The 13404-nt window shown below is 39.5% G+C and overlaps 1 protein-coding gene across 1 annotated transcript in view; it reads right to left on the bottom strand.

Moving 5' to 3' along the window:
• Positions 1–3042: 3042 nt before the first annotated feature.
• MCUB (mitochondrial calcium uniporter dominant negative subunit beta) overlaps positions 3043–13404 on the bottom strand; it is a 91837-nt gene continuing 81475 nt past the window's right edge. Inside the window, 5 exon segments of the mRNA XM_079920802.1 lie at positions 3043–3225; positions 3227–3255; positions 4848–4964; positions 5570–5773; positions 7639–7799. Of these exon segments, the coding sequence (XP_079776928.1) occupies positions 3183–3225; positions 3227–3255; positions 4848–4964; positions 5570–5773; positions 7639–7799 (554 nt within the window). The 3' untranslated portion in view covers positions 3043–3182.

Raw genomic sequence — 13404 nt, forward strand, 5'->3', positions numbered from 1 at the left:
GGCATTCTGAGGAAGAAATATAAAAACACAGTTAATTCTTAGTCAGTAGAGGCTACACACTTGCAAAGTTTGATTCTGTCAGTATCTTGCATGTTAGTTACTATACACTGTCCGGCAGTCCCACTCACAGACCATCATCATGTTCATGGAATAATAGATGTTACCTTTTTTTTCTTTTGGCTGTGCCACGTGGCATGCGGCATGCAGGATCTTAGTTCCCCGACCAGCGAATGAACCCGTGCCCCCTGCAGTGGAAGCTCGGAGTCTTAACCACTGGACCGCCAGGGAATTCCCAGATGTTACTTTTAAGATTCAGTTCTTACTAATATGATATGTAAATTTTGAGTAATATGTTTTGTTAATAACCTGCCGGAGGCTGAATATGATTAAAAGTTTGGGCTTTGATAACAAACTTGTGAGTTCCTAGTTCAGAAGCAGTAGTTTGCCTGTGCTGTTTCAGTTGTAGTTCAAAACACGTGCCAACTGTACGCTAAGGTCCGTGGGACATTTATACCTTTTTTTTTGTGGTCATGACAGGGACTTCACTGTCGGTTGAACATTGTACCTTTCCTTTAACCCCCGACCCACAGGTGCTGCCGGCTCTTCTTGCAAGAGCAAATGACTACAGAAGCTCTCCTCAGTTCATCCAACGAACACGGGCCTGGCCCTCTAGGCAAAGAATATACAGCTTTGGTTACCTAAGAGACATTAGCTCATGTTATTAAAAAGCTCAACAAACCCCCCTCACACACACACACATTTTTTTTTCCCTTGAATGTGACCAAAGGTTTATCTGAGTAAAATCCTCTTGTACAGATGACACTGGTACCTACCTATCTGGGCGTCAAAATGCCATCAAGTTTGAGCTGTGGAAGCCATAGGGACACAGCTGAATTTCGTTTATAACAATTGTCTCAGGATAAAACAATCCTTTTGTAATAAAACTAACGTGTAATTTGGATTCCTTTAGTTATAGTTCCAATCTGTTTAACTTACAGCTTGGAACTTGAGTAGAAATTTCGTACTCTCTGTTAATAACTGATCTATAAAGGTTTAACATAAATGACATGTCTCATCTGAGAAACTACAGTTTAAATAGTAAAAAGGTCAGAGAGGCTTGCCTCTGATCACTGAGCTGTCATCCCCTGGGTACTCAGAAATCAGTTTCACGTGTCATAAAGTAAGTACAATGTGACCTACGTGTAGCTCCTTCTCTGAAGAATTAAACTTTATTTTACTTTGTCAAGTGGGAAGATCCAAGTCAAAGGGCGCTGTCTTTACTAAGAATTAATTCATTTTTCGCATGACAACTTTACTGAAGCCCTAAACACACAGCAGTGTTCTTTGAGAACTGTCTTTCACATTCTAGTTCAGGGGTCAGTAAAATTTTTCTGTAAAGAGCCAGAGAGTAACTATGCTGGGCTTTGCAGGCCTGCTGTCTCTGCTGCAGTCAACCCTGCTGCTATAGTGTGAGAACAGCCACAGTCAGTGCATCAGTGGGCATAGCTGTGTTCCAATAAAACTTTATATACAAAAACAGGCTCTTGTCTACCCCTTTTTCCCAGGTTTTCCTTTAGACAGTTTGAGAATTCAGAAGCCATCCTTTCTACTTTGCTAGTCTCAGCTTTTCCCCAGCACTATACATGAAATTTCCACAGACCTTAAACCTGTCTCTCTTGGGTACCTCATAGGAGCCAGGTATTCTTGGGATGGATGCATCAGTGAATAAAGCAAACACCACTCCCTGTTCTTTCATTATATTGACAGTCTTGTCTTGCTGGGAATAGAGTTTCTCAAACGCAGAACATGTCCTAAGAATTTGTCATAATACTTAACCTGGTGAAATTCATTATAAAGACATTAGTGCATATTCTTAGCTTGTTAATAAAACACACTAATATACTGCTAATTCAGCATCTCCAGGTTTCGGAGATACTGATACAAACCAGCAGGTGATCACAGTGTGTTGCTCTACTTAAGGTGTAGGAAGTTTGAATATGATTAGGTTGAAAGATATACCCTGAAAACGCTGGTATTTTTTTAAGCAAATCTCTTAATATCAGGGTGTCATCATTACCCTTTCTGTCCCATAGTCAAACATGTAAAAGGTGACATCCTGGATGTTGGATTAAATACCATTAGTTGTACATTTATAAAGATTTATGATCTACTATGAGTAGATGCTTAAATCTTTTCTAGGGATTTCCCTGGTGGCGCAGTGGTTGGGAGTCCGCCTGCCAATGCAGGGGACACGGGTTCGATCCCTGGTCCGGGGAAGATCCCACATGCCGCGGAGCAACTAAGCCCGTGCACCACAACTACTGAGCCTGCTGCGCTCTAGAGCCCGTGAGCCACAACTACTGAAGCCTGTGCACTTAGAGCCCATGCTCCGCAACAAGGAAAGCCACCACAATGAGAAGCCCGCGCACCGCAATGAAGAGTAGTCCCCGCTCACCCCAACTAGAGGAAGCCCGCGCACAGCAATGAAGACCCAACGCAGCCAAAAATAAATAAATTAATTAATTAAAAAAAATCTTTTCTAGCTGTGTGCACTTGGGCAAATTAACCTCTCTGAACCTGTTTCCTTATTATTAAATTGGGATTAAAAACAGCTACCTCCTAGGATTATAGGATTACAAATAATATATATGTGAAGTGCCCAGAACAGTACGTGACAACAAATGATAAACAGTATCTAAGTAAATATTAGTTACGATGAAACATTTCAAATGACATTTTATAATAATTTTAAGTATATTTAATGATAAAAATCTTGCAACTACTGTGAATTTAAAAAGCAATTAATGACCAGATGATTCTAAATGAAGCCTACGAATCAAAGTGAAGCCAAGAACACTGACCGTTTCACCTCCGCACGGGAATGACACAGGACAGGCTGACAAAGCTTCTTAAATGCTGAACTGTAGTAGCAGCAGCTTTGATTCTGACGGACGCATCCAAGCTCCTTCCAGCAGTAAACCTCAACAAGCCGTGAGAATCCACAAACTGAAAATCTCAAATGAGAACATCAAAGAATACCTGTGTTTTGCAAGCATTTTTTTTTTTATTAACAAGAGATTGAAACAGTCAAATTCAAATGAACTATGGGACAAAAGTTCCAGTTGCTAAGTTGCAAAATGAACACATAATGGAAAAATTCACTGACATTTAAAAATGTAAGATTACTTCTTTTCATCGAATTCCTCTACTTGCATTGCAGATAGAGTGGCGCACCTGTCTCAGGGCTTCAGTAGCCTGTCCGTGGGAAGAAGAAGAGGCACTGATCAGAGAAGATCAGGAACGTATCAGATTACTGTTCACAAGTAACGTCTCCTTAGGTCAATATATAGATCTAAACTATGAGTGGAAACTGCCTACAATATTTCAATTTATGTGGATCCTTTTGTAAAAGGTGAGTTTAGAGTTTCTCGTTCATCCTTATAGTTCTTGTAATGTTAGTTTCCCCCTTTACAGTGGTTTTTGCCGTTATAAAAAATCAAACAAAAAAACCCACTACTCTGACCTATCAGTTTCCCTTTTTTCCCTCAACTTTATTACCTTAAAAAAAAAAAAAAAAAACTTTACAGTTTGCTACTCTAAATCTTCAATGCCCGGTGCTATAAACTAGTTGAAAGAACATTCCTTAGCTTTCACGGATTGGATCATTTAAATGCAAAAGTATCCACTAAATTAAAAAAAAAAAAAAAAGATCATTATATTTTTCCTAAGTAATGATTATATGGAATTTAAACATATTTTTTAAAGGCTCTTTATCTCCAAGTTTTGGACTACAAATTCTTGTTACATCCTTCCTTTTTTTAAATTTCAGGGATGGGTAGTTTAGAAGTTACGGGTAACAAAAGATAGGATGATTACTGGCTATTAAATGATCATGCATTGAGCAGTAGAAGGTATTTCTACCAAAACTTTTTTCTTATAAAATTACTAAGAAAAATTTAAAAAGCTAATGAGCCCACTGGGAGGCCAGAGGTAAAAGCTGCCTAGGAAACAGATTATATGGAAGAGCCCCAGAGCACAGGATCCAAACTGAGCTTCATACCTTGCTTTCCCCACTTTCTAACCGTGTATAACCTCTGTTTTCGCATCTGAAAGAAGGAAATGATGAAAGGAGGAATAGCATATTGATTCTGTTTTTTTTTTGTTGTTTTTTTTTTTGGTTTTTTTTTTGCGGTACGTGGGCCTCTCACTGTTGTGGCCTCTCCCGCTGCGGAGCACAGGCTCCGGACGTGCAGGCCCAGCGGCCATGGCTCACAGGCCCAGCCGCTCTGCGGCATGTGGGATCTTCCCAGACTGGGACACGAACCCGTGTCCCCTGCATCGGCAGGCGGACCCTCAACCACTGCACCACCAGGGAAGCCCTTGATTCTGTTTTTAAGGAGAAGAAACTTGTAAAAACCTTTCGAGAGCTTAATAAAATTGTTTATCAGAGTGCTCATCTTCCTAAAATTCTCCTTTCTTTTAGTTCTTCATAGTTACAGAATCTGCAATTGAGCTTGATATTGGACTTTGTTCTTTAAAAACACATATTCACTTGGAGATAGATTTCTATTGAAAACTGTTATTTTACTATCTCAAAGTCACTTAAGACATTTTCCATATACATGTAAAGCTATGCCAATGTAGAATACAGATGACAAGAATAAAACTGTAGGAAATTAGTATCAGGACATGTCAGCTATTTCACTGAACAAAACCACAATGCAGAGAAGCCTGTGCAGGACCAAGATTTAACCCACGAGGATGAGCCACCGATTGTATTTCCCTGACACTGAATTCTGGCTCCCAAACAAGACCAGCTATAAGATGTGGTATTTGCAATAAGGTACCTTAGCAAGATCTTCTTTTAACTTGTTGTACTGCACCACATCAAAATGCTGTTGCTTTGATTTCTTGTGGAAGAAGTGAAGAAACTGCCTACTCTTAACAGCTGAGTAAGTATAATCCTGAAAAAAAAAAAAAGACAAAAAACCAGAACCGAACATGCTTTAAATGAACATAATACCTCTGCAAGAAACGTGCCTTAGCAACAACAAAGCAAAGGAAGGCAGATGAGTAAAATACGTGCCGTGGCCATCAGAGCAAGCAGAAGGCAACACAAGTAACACATTTAGTCTCATTTGAGATCAGCTGCTCCTTTCAAAAGCAAGCAAGCTGGGCAGAGAAATCACACATACAGGGAAAGAAAAGAGAAACAGGAAAATGCAGATTTTTGGCAAAATAATCGCGAGATAAGCTAAAGTTACTGGGTGGTTTGCAATACAAATTCAATTTTATTTATAAACAGGATACAGGGTACACAAATTTGATGTGTTTATCTCAACGGAGGAATTTGTTAAGTTGTACTATTTATTTCTCTATAGAGGTTATACACAGTTTCTCTAGGGTATATACAAATCTCCATCCTCTGGCAAACAACAAAATTTAACAGCTGATAAAAACCCAGATAGCAGTAATTCAATAGCTAAAAAGGTTTTATTGCTCATGACTTGGATAAGAAATTTTTTATAAAAGATGTTATAACTTACCATTTTCTTAACAAACTACTCACCTGTCGAGTGACTAAAAAGTATGCAAAAAAGACCATGGAATTTGAAAATGTGATGAAGTATGTAACTGGCTCCATGATATCCCAGGAGTACACCCACCAAGTGAGCCAGGCCATTGCCCCGCCCTGAATGGACAGCAATGCTAATCCAGCCCACAGAAGGCCGTTGGTTTTGACTTCTGAGTGAGCTTCAATTCTCGCTTTCATCTGAGGGGAAAAAAAGCGACTGTTAGTTCAGTTTACAGTGCACCAACTTAAAAAAAAAAAGCAGAAAAGGAAGAAAAGTAAAGTAATGCACATCTGTATTACTTTAAAGAGGTCTGATTTATGAAAAAATAGAATGTATAAAACATATACATTCATGAGTGATCACTTATTTCCAAATCAGTTCATTAATAAACCATTTTTTAAATTATAAAGGCAATACCTGCCCATGGAAAAAAATTTAAATAGTATAGAAGGGTATACAATGAAAAATTCAGAAGTCATCCTCTGAAACCTAACTAAAAGTTACATGTCTATTTTCTTTGACTCAGCAATTTCACTTCTGGGAATTCATCCTACAGGTACACTTGCACATGTGATTCATCATAGGTTCATTCTTAAAAGTAAAAGACCATAAATTATCCAATTTTTCATCAAGGTATCATGCAGCTATGGTGAGAAGGCTCTCTATGTACCAATACGGAGATCTTTCCAGGATCTACTGTTAGTGAAAAAAGGTGAGAAAAGTGTATAACAGCATATACTGTTTCCTAGAAAAGGGAACAATAATATATTTGCATTTGTTTGCACATAGATAAAGAAAATCTGAAATGATTCACAGGTTCAGGGATATGGTACTGGGAGGACAGTAGGAGGAAAACTTTCCATTGGCCACCTTTCTAGGTTTTCAAATCTTAACACAAGTAAATATCACCAACTTTTTAAAAAGTAAAGAAAAAATTAAAACGTACCATCCAACAAATAAAAAAGTCCCTTTCTCTGGCATCCCCTAAGTATTCTTAGAGGTAATCACTATCAAAAGTTTCTTTTAGGGACTTCCCTGGAGGTCCAGGGGTAAAGAATTAGCCTTCCAATGCAGGGGATGCAGGTTTGATCCCAGGTCGGGGAATTTAGATCCCACATGTTGTGGGCCAACTAAGCACATGCACCACCAACTACTGAGCCCACCTCAACTAGAGAGCACGCACGCCATAACTACAGAGCCCAAGTGCTCTGAAGCCCACGTGCCTCAATGAAGACCCGACACAGCCCTCCGCAAACAAAGTTTCTCTTAACAACAAGGTCCTACTGTATATAGCACAGGGATCTATATTCAATACCCTGTGATAAACCATAATGGAAAAGAATATAAAAAAGAATGTGTGTATATGTGTGTATAACTAAATCACTGCTGTACAGAATTTAACACAACTATACTCTCATAAAACAACAACAAAAGAAGTTTCTTCTACCTCTAGAAACTTTTTATTCTTACACAAAGATACACATACACCTACCCATTTTTAAAAATCACAAGTGGGATCAGAGGTTTAAAAAATGCATTTTTCGCTTAAATTAAAACAGACTCCTGCCCCTCCTCCCCAGAAAAGTTTTTTTTTTTTTTCCCTCCACCACTGATTAACTTCAGATGTTAGGAAGCCACTGCTAACTTTCCAGCTGCAATTCTGCTGAGCAGAGTGGGAGCCGTGGGCCTATTCTCTGAAAAACAAACAGTGGTAGTGCTCCAGCTAGTGCATCCCAGCTCATCTTATACTCAGTTACCAAGATACTATGGCCAATCCATGGAAAGGACGCACGGCACAGAGTTTAAGACAGCAGCCTGGAGTCAGACCACCAGAGTTCAAGTTCTGGCTCTAATACGTATTAGCTTATATACCTTTGCTGCCTTAGTTTCCTCAACTGAAGAAGGAGGACGGTAACAATACCAAACTCAGAGGCTCGTTGTGAGGATTAAAGGAGAAGATAAGCCTATGTAAAGCATTCAGAAAAACACTCAAATGGAGCAATAATACCAATAAATATTGGGTATTATTTACAAACAGATTCAACAGGTGACGCTTCCGAACCTGTTCGAGGGGCTGCAGCTGTCCCTTCAGGTGGTCAATTTTCTCCAGCAGATGGTGCTCTCTCTTTTTCTGAAACTCTTCTAAATGCAAGGCTATGAACAGTCTGTGAACCAAGGATTTCATGTTTTCCATCTCAGTAGTGTGCTCACTACTCAGTTTTTCTGAGAAAAGAAGACACAAGGGAAACATAAGGCAGTTAACACATCTTTTCCTCCAGGGTTTGTAAGTCTAGGGAACCAAATCTGAGTTCCCCCGTCTGGCCACTTGGACGCTCCCCACTCCTCGGGGAGGGGGGGGGGGCATTTGGTACCGGCCCTTATTCCTGTCTCAGGTGATTCCACTCATCTCTCTCTGGAATAATAAATAACCAGACAGTAGGTTTAAAATTCATTATGTTTTTGTCTTTTTTCTTTTGTAATATGACTAGTACTCTTTCTTTTTTAAAAAAAAGGAAGAATAATACAGGAAAAGGAAGTATCCATCTACCAGAACCCAGGTGAATACCTCACCTGAGTTTGTAACATTAGTTACAGGTTCACTTTTATACCTGTGTTAACCTAAGATCCTTCTTCACCCTCAACTATCTATCCAAAATCATTTTAGGATCCCCTGGGGAGGGAAACTGGTGTACAAACATGTAAACGAAAGTATAATATACGTTTGAAAAGTCATTCAAGTGTAAGTTCTTTTCAACAAGGTATAGATCTGAAGGGAGGTTCATACTGACGAAAGGGAATCGGTTTCTGAGCTTTTAACACAGAGTTCTTTTGATTCTGAATTTCTCTCATACTACCACTTCAGTGGATCTATAGATCTACATAAAACTGTGCTGTAGTGATGCCTTTCTGAGGGTTATAACTGCTCCCCACCACTGTAAGAGAATTTGAGATAGGGGGACAAAGTGAGGGGAGAGAAGACAGACCTTCCTGCCAGACAGCAGAAGCAACTGCAGATACGGGAGATTTATGATCCTAGTGTCAGTATTATCCCAGCGGCTTTCCAGTCTGGGACAGCACTCAACCAGTCTGTTACAGACTGAAGTTAATTTTCCTCTATCTCCACCCACTTCCTTCAAGACTTTATTGTGGTCTTTAATCCCTTCCACATTCTAGGCTAAAACTCCACAAAGAGGTAGAAACGAGAAGTTCCCTTTTAGCCTTTTGAGATTTGTAGAACAGTCAGAGCCCTTTTGCTGTGATGGAAAAAATGGATGGATACATAAAAGGTCTACATACAGAAAAACGGCAGAGATGGGGCACGATTTTGTCCAAAGCTGTGGAACGTAACAAAGATAAAGAAAGCCAGACACTAGTTCAAGTGGTAAGGATAGATGCTATTCAGTAACTGTTGTACTAGGGAAGGGGATCTGGCATGAACTGAACTCAGCTTCTATTTGTGCAGAGGTGGAGGGGCGTTTTCAGGGAGCGAGGAGAACATCAAGGGGCTTAAGCAGAGTCAGGGAAGTGGAAATTTACAAAAAGTGGGAATGGAAGTTGCTTAATGTGACCAGGCCATTTGGGTCTGTTAACTGGCGCTTGTCCAGAAGAGGAAGATCAAATAGAACAATGAGATGCCCTGAAAATGTTTATCTCCACTTATTCCCTCAAATGCTAAATGGGAAGTAGAAGACCTCGCAGAGTGCTGGGAACTCACTGGACATGAAATTTCTATCTCAACATGGATTTTCATTTTTCTCAATTTCTTCCATCCTTCTGTCTTTGGGGTTAAATACTGTCCTGATTTTTAAAAAGAATCAAGAATAGAAGAATGTTCATAATTGTTGAAATGATGGATTTGTTTTAATTTCTCTATACTTAATTTGTGTTTGAAAATTTAAAAAAATATTTTTCCTCAAGGGATCTTCAGAGTAATTGCTGATATCAGTGCTGGAGCACGAGATCAGCCTGGATCGTCTAGTTATACCAGAAAGTAAGAAAATGCTTAAAATAAAAACGGGGGCAAGTCATAAGGACATGGGAGCCAATGATCTTCAAATTGATATGGTTAGCAGGAGCCCCTTAAGCTGGCTCCTGTGTCCTTGTGACTTACTCCCATTTTTTGTTAGTATTTCCTTATTTTTTCTTTTGTTGAAGTATAGTTGACTTACAATATTATATTAGTTTCAGGTGTACAGCATAGTAATTGAGTATTTTTACATATTACACTCCATTAAGTTATTACAAAATAATGGCTATAATTTCCTGTGCTGTATAATATCTCCTTGTTGTTATTTTATAGTTTGTATCTCTTAATCCCCTACCCCTATCTTGCCTCTCCCCAGCTGGTAACCACTGGCTTGTTTTCTATACCTCTGAGTCTGTTTCTGTTTTGCTATATACATTCATTTTATTCTTTAGATTCTACATATAAGTGATATCATACAGTATTTGTTTTTGTCTGACTAAGCATAATATTTTCTAGGTCCATCCAGCTTGCTGCAAATGGCAGAATTTCATTCTTTTTTATGGCTGAGTAATATTCGTGTGTGTGTGTGTGTGTGTGTGTGTGTGTGTGTGTGTACATACCACATCTTCTTAAGCCAATCGTCTGTTGATGGACACTTGGGTTAACTACTGTAAACAGTGTTGCTATGAACACTGGGGTGCATGTATCTTTTCAAATTAGTGTTCTCATTTTTTTCTATATGCATACCAGGAGTGGAATTGCTGGATCATATGGTAGTCCTATTTCTAGTTTTTCTGAGGAACCTCCACACTGTTTTCCATACTGGCTGCACTGATTTACATTCCCACCAACAGTGTACAAGGGTTTCCTTTTCTCCACATCCTCTCCAACATTTGTTATTTGTAGACGTTTCGATGATAGCCATTCTAACAGTTGTGAGGTGATATCTCATTGTTCTGATTTGCATTTCTCTAATAATTAGTGATGCTGAACATCTTTTCACGGGTCTGTTAGCTATCTGTATGTCTTCTTTGGAAAAATGTCTATTCAGGTCTTCCGCCCAGTTTCCATTTGCATGAAATATCTTTTTCCATCCCCTTGTTTTCAGTTTGTGTATGTCTTTAGCTCTGAAGTGAGTCTCTTGTAGGCAGCATACAGAAGGTTCTTGTTTTTTTATCCAATCAGCTGCCCCTATGTCTTTTGAGTGGAGCATTTAGTCCACTGACATTTAAAGTAATTATTGATAGGTATGTACTTATTGCCATTTTATTAACTTTTTCTAGTTGTTTTCGTAGTTCTTCTCTGTTTTATTTTCTGTATCTAAATCACCTCCCCCTACCTCTCCCCATCTCCTTGGCATCTACTGATGATTCTTGTCTGAATTTGGCTGCAATATAATGATTTTGCAACTACAACAGCCCTCCCACATTTACCAGTCAGAACCTGGCATTCCAACTAAAAACATGAACCTTCCCTTATCTACTGATTTATTTATCTCACCATCTATTTATGAAGGCATAGACTCAGTATTACCTTATCCTAACCCCGATAGTCCACAACCACAGCTTACTGAGAGCAGAAACCTCTGGAGCCAATACTGATAGGAACACTAAACTATAATGGTTGAACTGCTGAAGGCTCAGTGCTGACTAGTTTGAGAAATAAAAACAGTCACACATTCATGAGTTTTACCTCCAGGAGTCCCACCAGGTTCTCACAGTGAAGGTCAGAGATCAGAGAAAAATACTTCCCGGCTTCCAGCAGAGAAAGGAGAAAAGTAACCATTTTGAAACAGTCCTGAGCATTACTTTCTCCATGCCAAGGAAATTACAGTTGACCCTCAAACAATATGGGGGATAGGGGCACCAACCCCACATGCCGTCAAAAATCCACGTATAACTTTATAGTTGGCCCTGTGTATCCATGATTCCATGGACTACACCAACTGTGGACCACTTAGTACTGCAGTGTTTATTGAAACAAATGTGCATGTAAAGTGGACCCACGCAGTTCAAACCTATGTTGTTCAAGGGTCAACTGTACTTTACCAGAACCTAGTCTGGCCTGGAGAAAGGGCAATTAGCCAACTCCAGGCCCCTCTAGCCTTCCTGTCTCATATAGGGGAGGGAAAAAATGGCTAAGAAACTCTTCTGAAGGTTACAGCACAGTAATCCTGGCCCAATAAAAACCTTGAGATTTAATCATAAAATTACAGAATGCTTCTCCCCACCCCGCCAACACCTTAACACCACATCAACAGGGCTCTAGCTCTGTGCAAGACAAAGACTCTTTTCAAGAAAGAATTTCTAGGGAAACTCAAATACAACAGGGTAGAGAAACAGGGACACTAGAAAAAACTGAAGCCTCTGATACCTACAGCTATAGCAAACAGTAAACAGCTGAGCTCCTGGTCAGATACACATAAAACCTCACACTAAAGACCTACTTGCTTCAGTTTCTATTTTTAATAATATCATGTCTAGCTTTCAACAAAAAATTACAAGGCAAGAAAAAAACAATCTAAAGAAACAAAGCAAGCATCAGAATCATAATCTGATACGGCAGAGATTTTGGAATTTTCAGACCAGGAAATTAAGACAAATATGATTGACACGGTAAGGGCTGTGATGGAAAAAGTTGACAACATGCAAGAACAGATGAGTAATGTAAACAGAGAGATGAACATTGTAACAAAGAATCAAAAAGAATTTCCAGAAATCAAAAACACTTTAATAGAAAGGAAGAATGCCTTTGACAGACTCACCAGTAAACTAGACACGGAGGGGGAAAGAACCAGTGAGGCTGATCATGGTGATACCCACATCCAAAGACAGAGGAGAAGCTGCAATGAGATGGGAGGAGAGGTGCAATCACAGTAAAATCAAATCCCATAACTGCTGGGTGGGTGACGCACAGACTGGAGAACACTTATACCACAGAAGTCCACCCACTGGAGTGAAGGTTCTGAGCCCCACGTCAGGCTTCCCAACCTGGGGGTCAGGCAATGGGGGGAGGATTCCTAGAGAATCAGACTTTGAAGGCTAGCAGGATTTGATTGCAGGACTTTGACAGGACTGTGGAAAACAAAGACTCCACTCTTGGAGTCCACGGCTGCAGAACAGAATAAAGAAAAAAGAATGAAAAGAAATGAAGACAGCCTAAGAGAACTCTGGGACAGCACTGAACGCAACAACATTCAAATTATAGAGGTCCCAGAAGGAGAAGAGAGAGAGAAACGACCCGAGAAAATATCTGAAGAGATTATAGTTGAAAACTGCCCTAACATGGGAAAGGAAATAGTCACCCAAGTCCAGGAAGTGCAGAAAGTCCCATACAGGATAAACCCAAGGAGAAACATGCCGAGACACACAGTAATCAAATTGGCAAAAATTAAAGACAAAAAAAAATTCTTGAAAGCAGCAAGGGAAAAAAGACAACATACAAGGGAACTCCTAAAAGGTTAACAGCTGATTTCTCAGCAGAAACTCTACAAGCCAGAAGGGAGTGGCATGACATATTTAAAGTGATGAAAGGGGAGAACCTACAACCAAGATTACTCTACCCAGCAAGGATCTCATTCAGATTCAATGGAGAAATCAAAAGCTTTACAGACAAGCAAAAGCTAAGAGAATTCAGCACCACAAAACCAGCACTACAACAAATGCTAAAGGAATTTCTCTAAGTGGGAAACACAAGAGAAGGACCTACAAGACAAACCCAAAACAATTAAGAAAATGGTCATAGGAACATACATATCAATAATTACCTAAAACATGAATGGATTAAATGCTCCAACCAAAAGACACAGGCTCACTGAATACATACAAAAACAAGACCCATACATAGGCTGTCTACAACAGA

The sequence above is a fragment of the Stenella coeruleoalba genome, assembly GCF_951394435.1.
Source record: "Stenella coeruleoalba genome assembly, chromosome: 4".
Classification (NCBI taxonomy): Eukaryota; Metazoa; Chordata; class Mammalia; order Artiodactyla; family Delphinidae; genus Stenella; species Stenella coeruleoalba.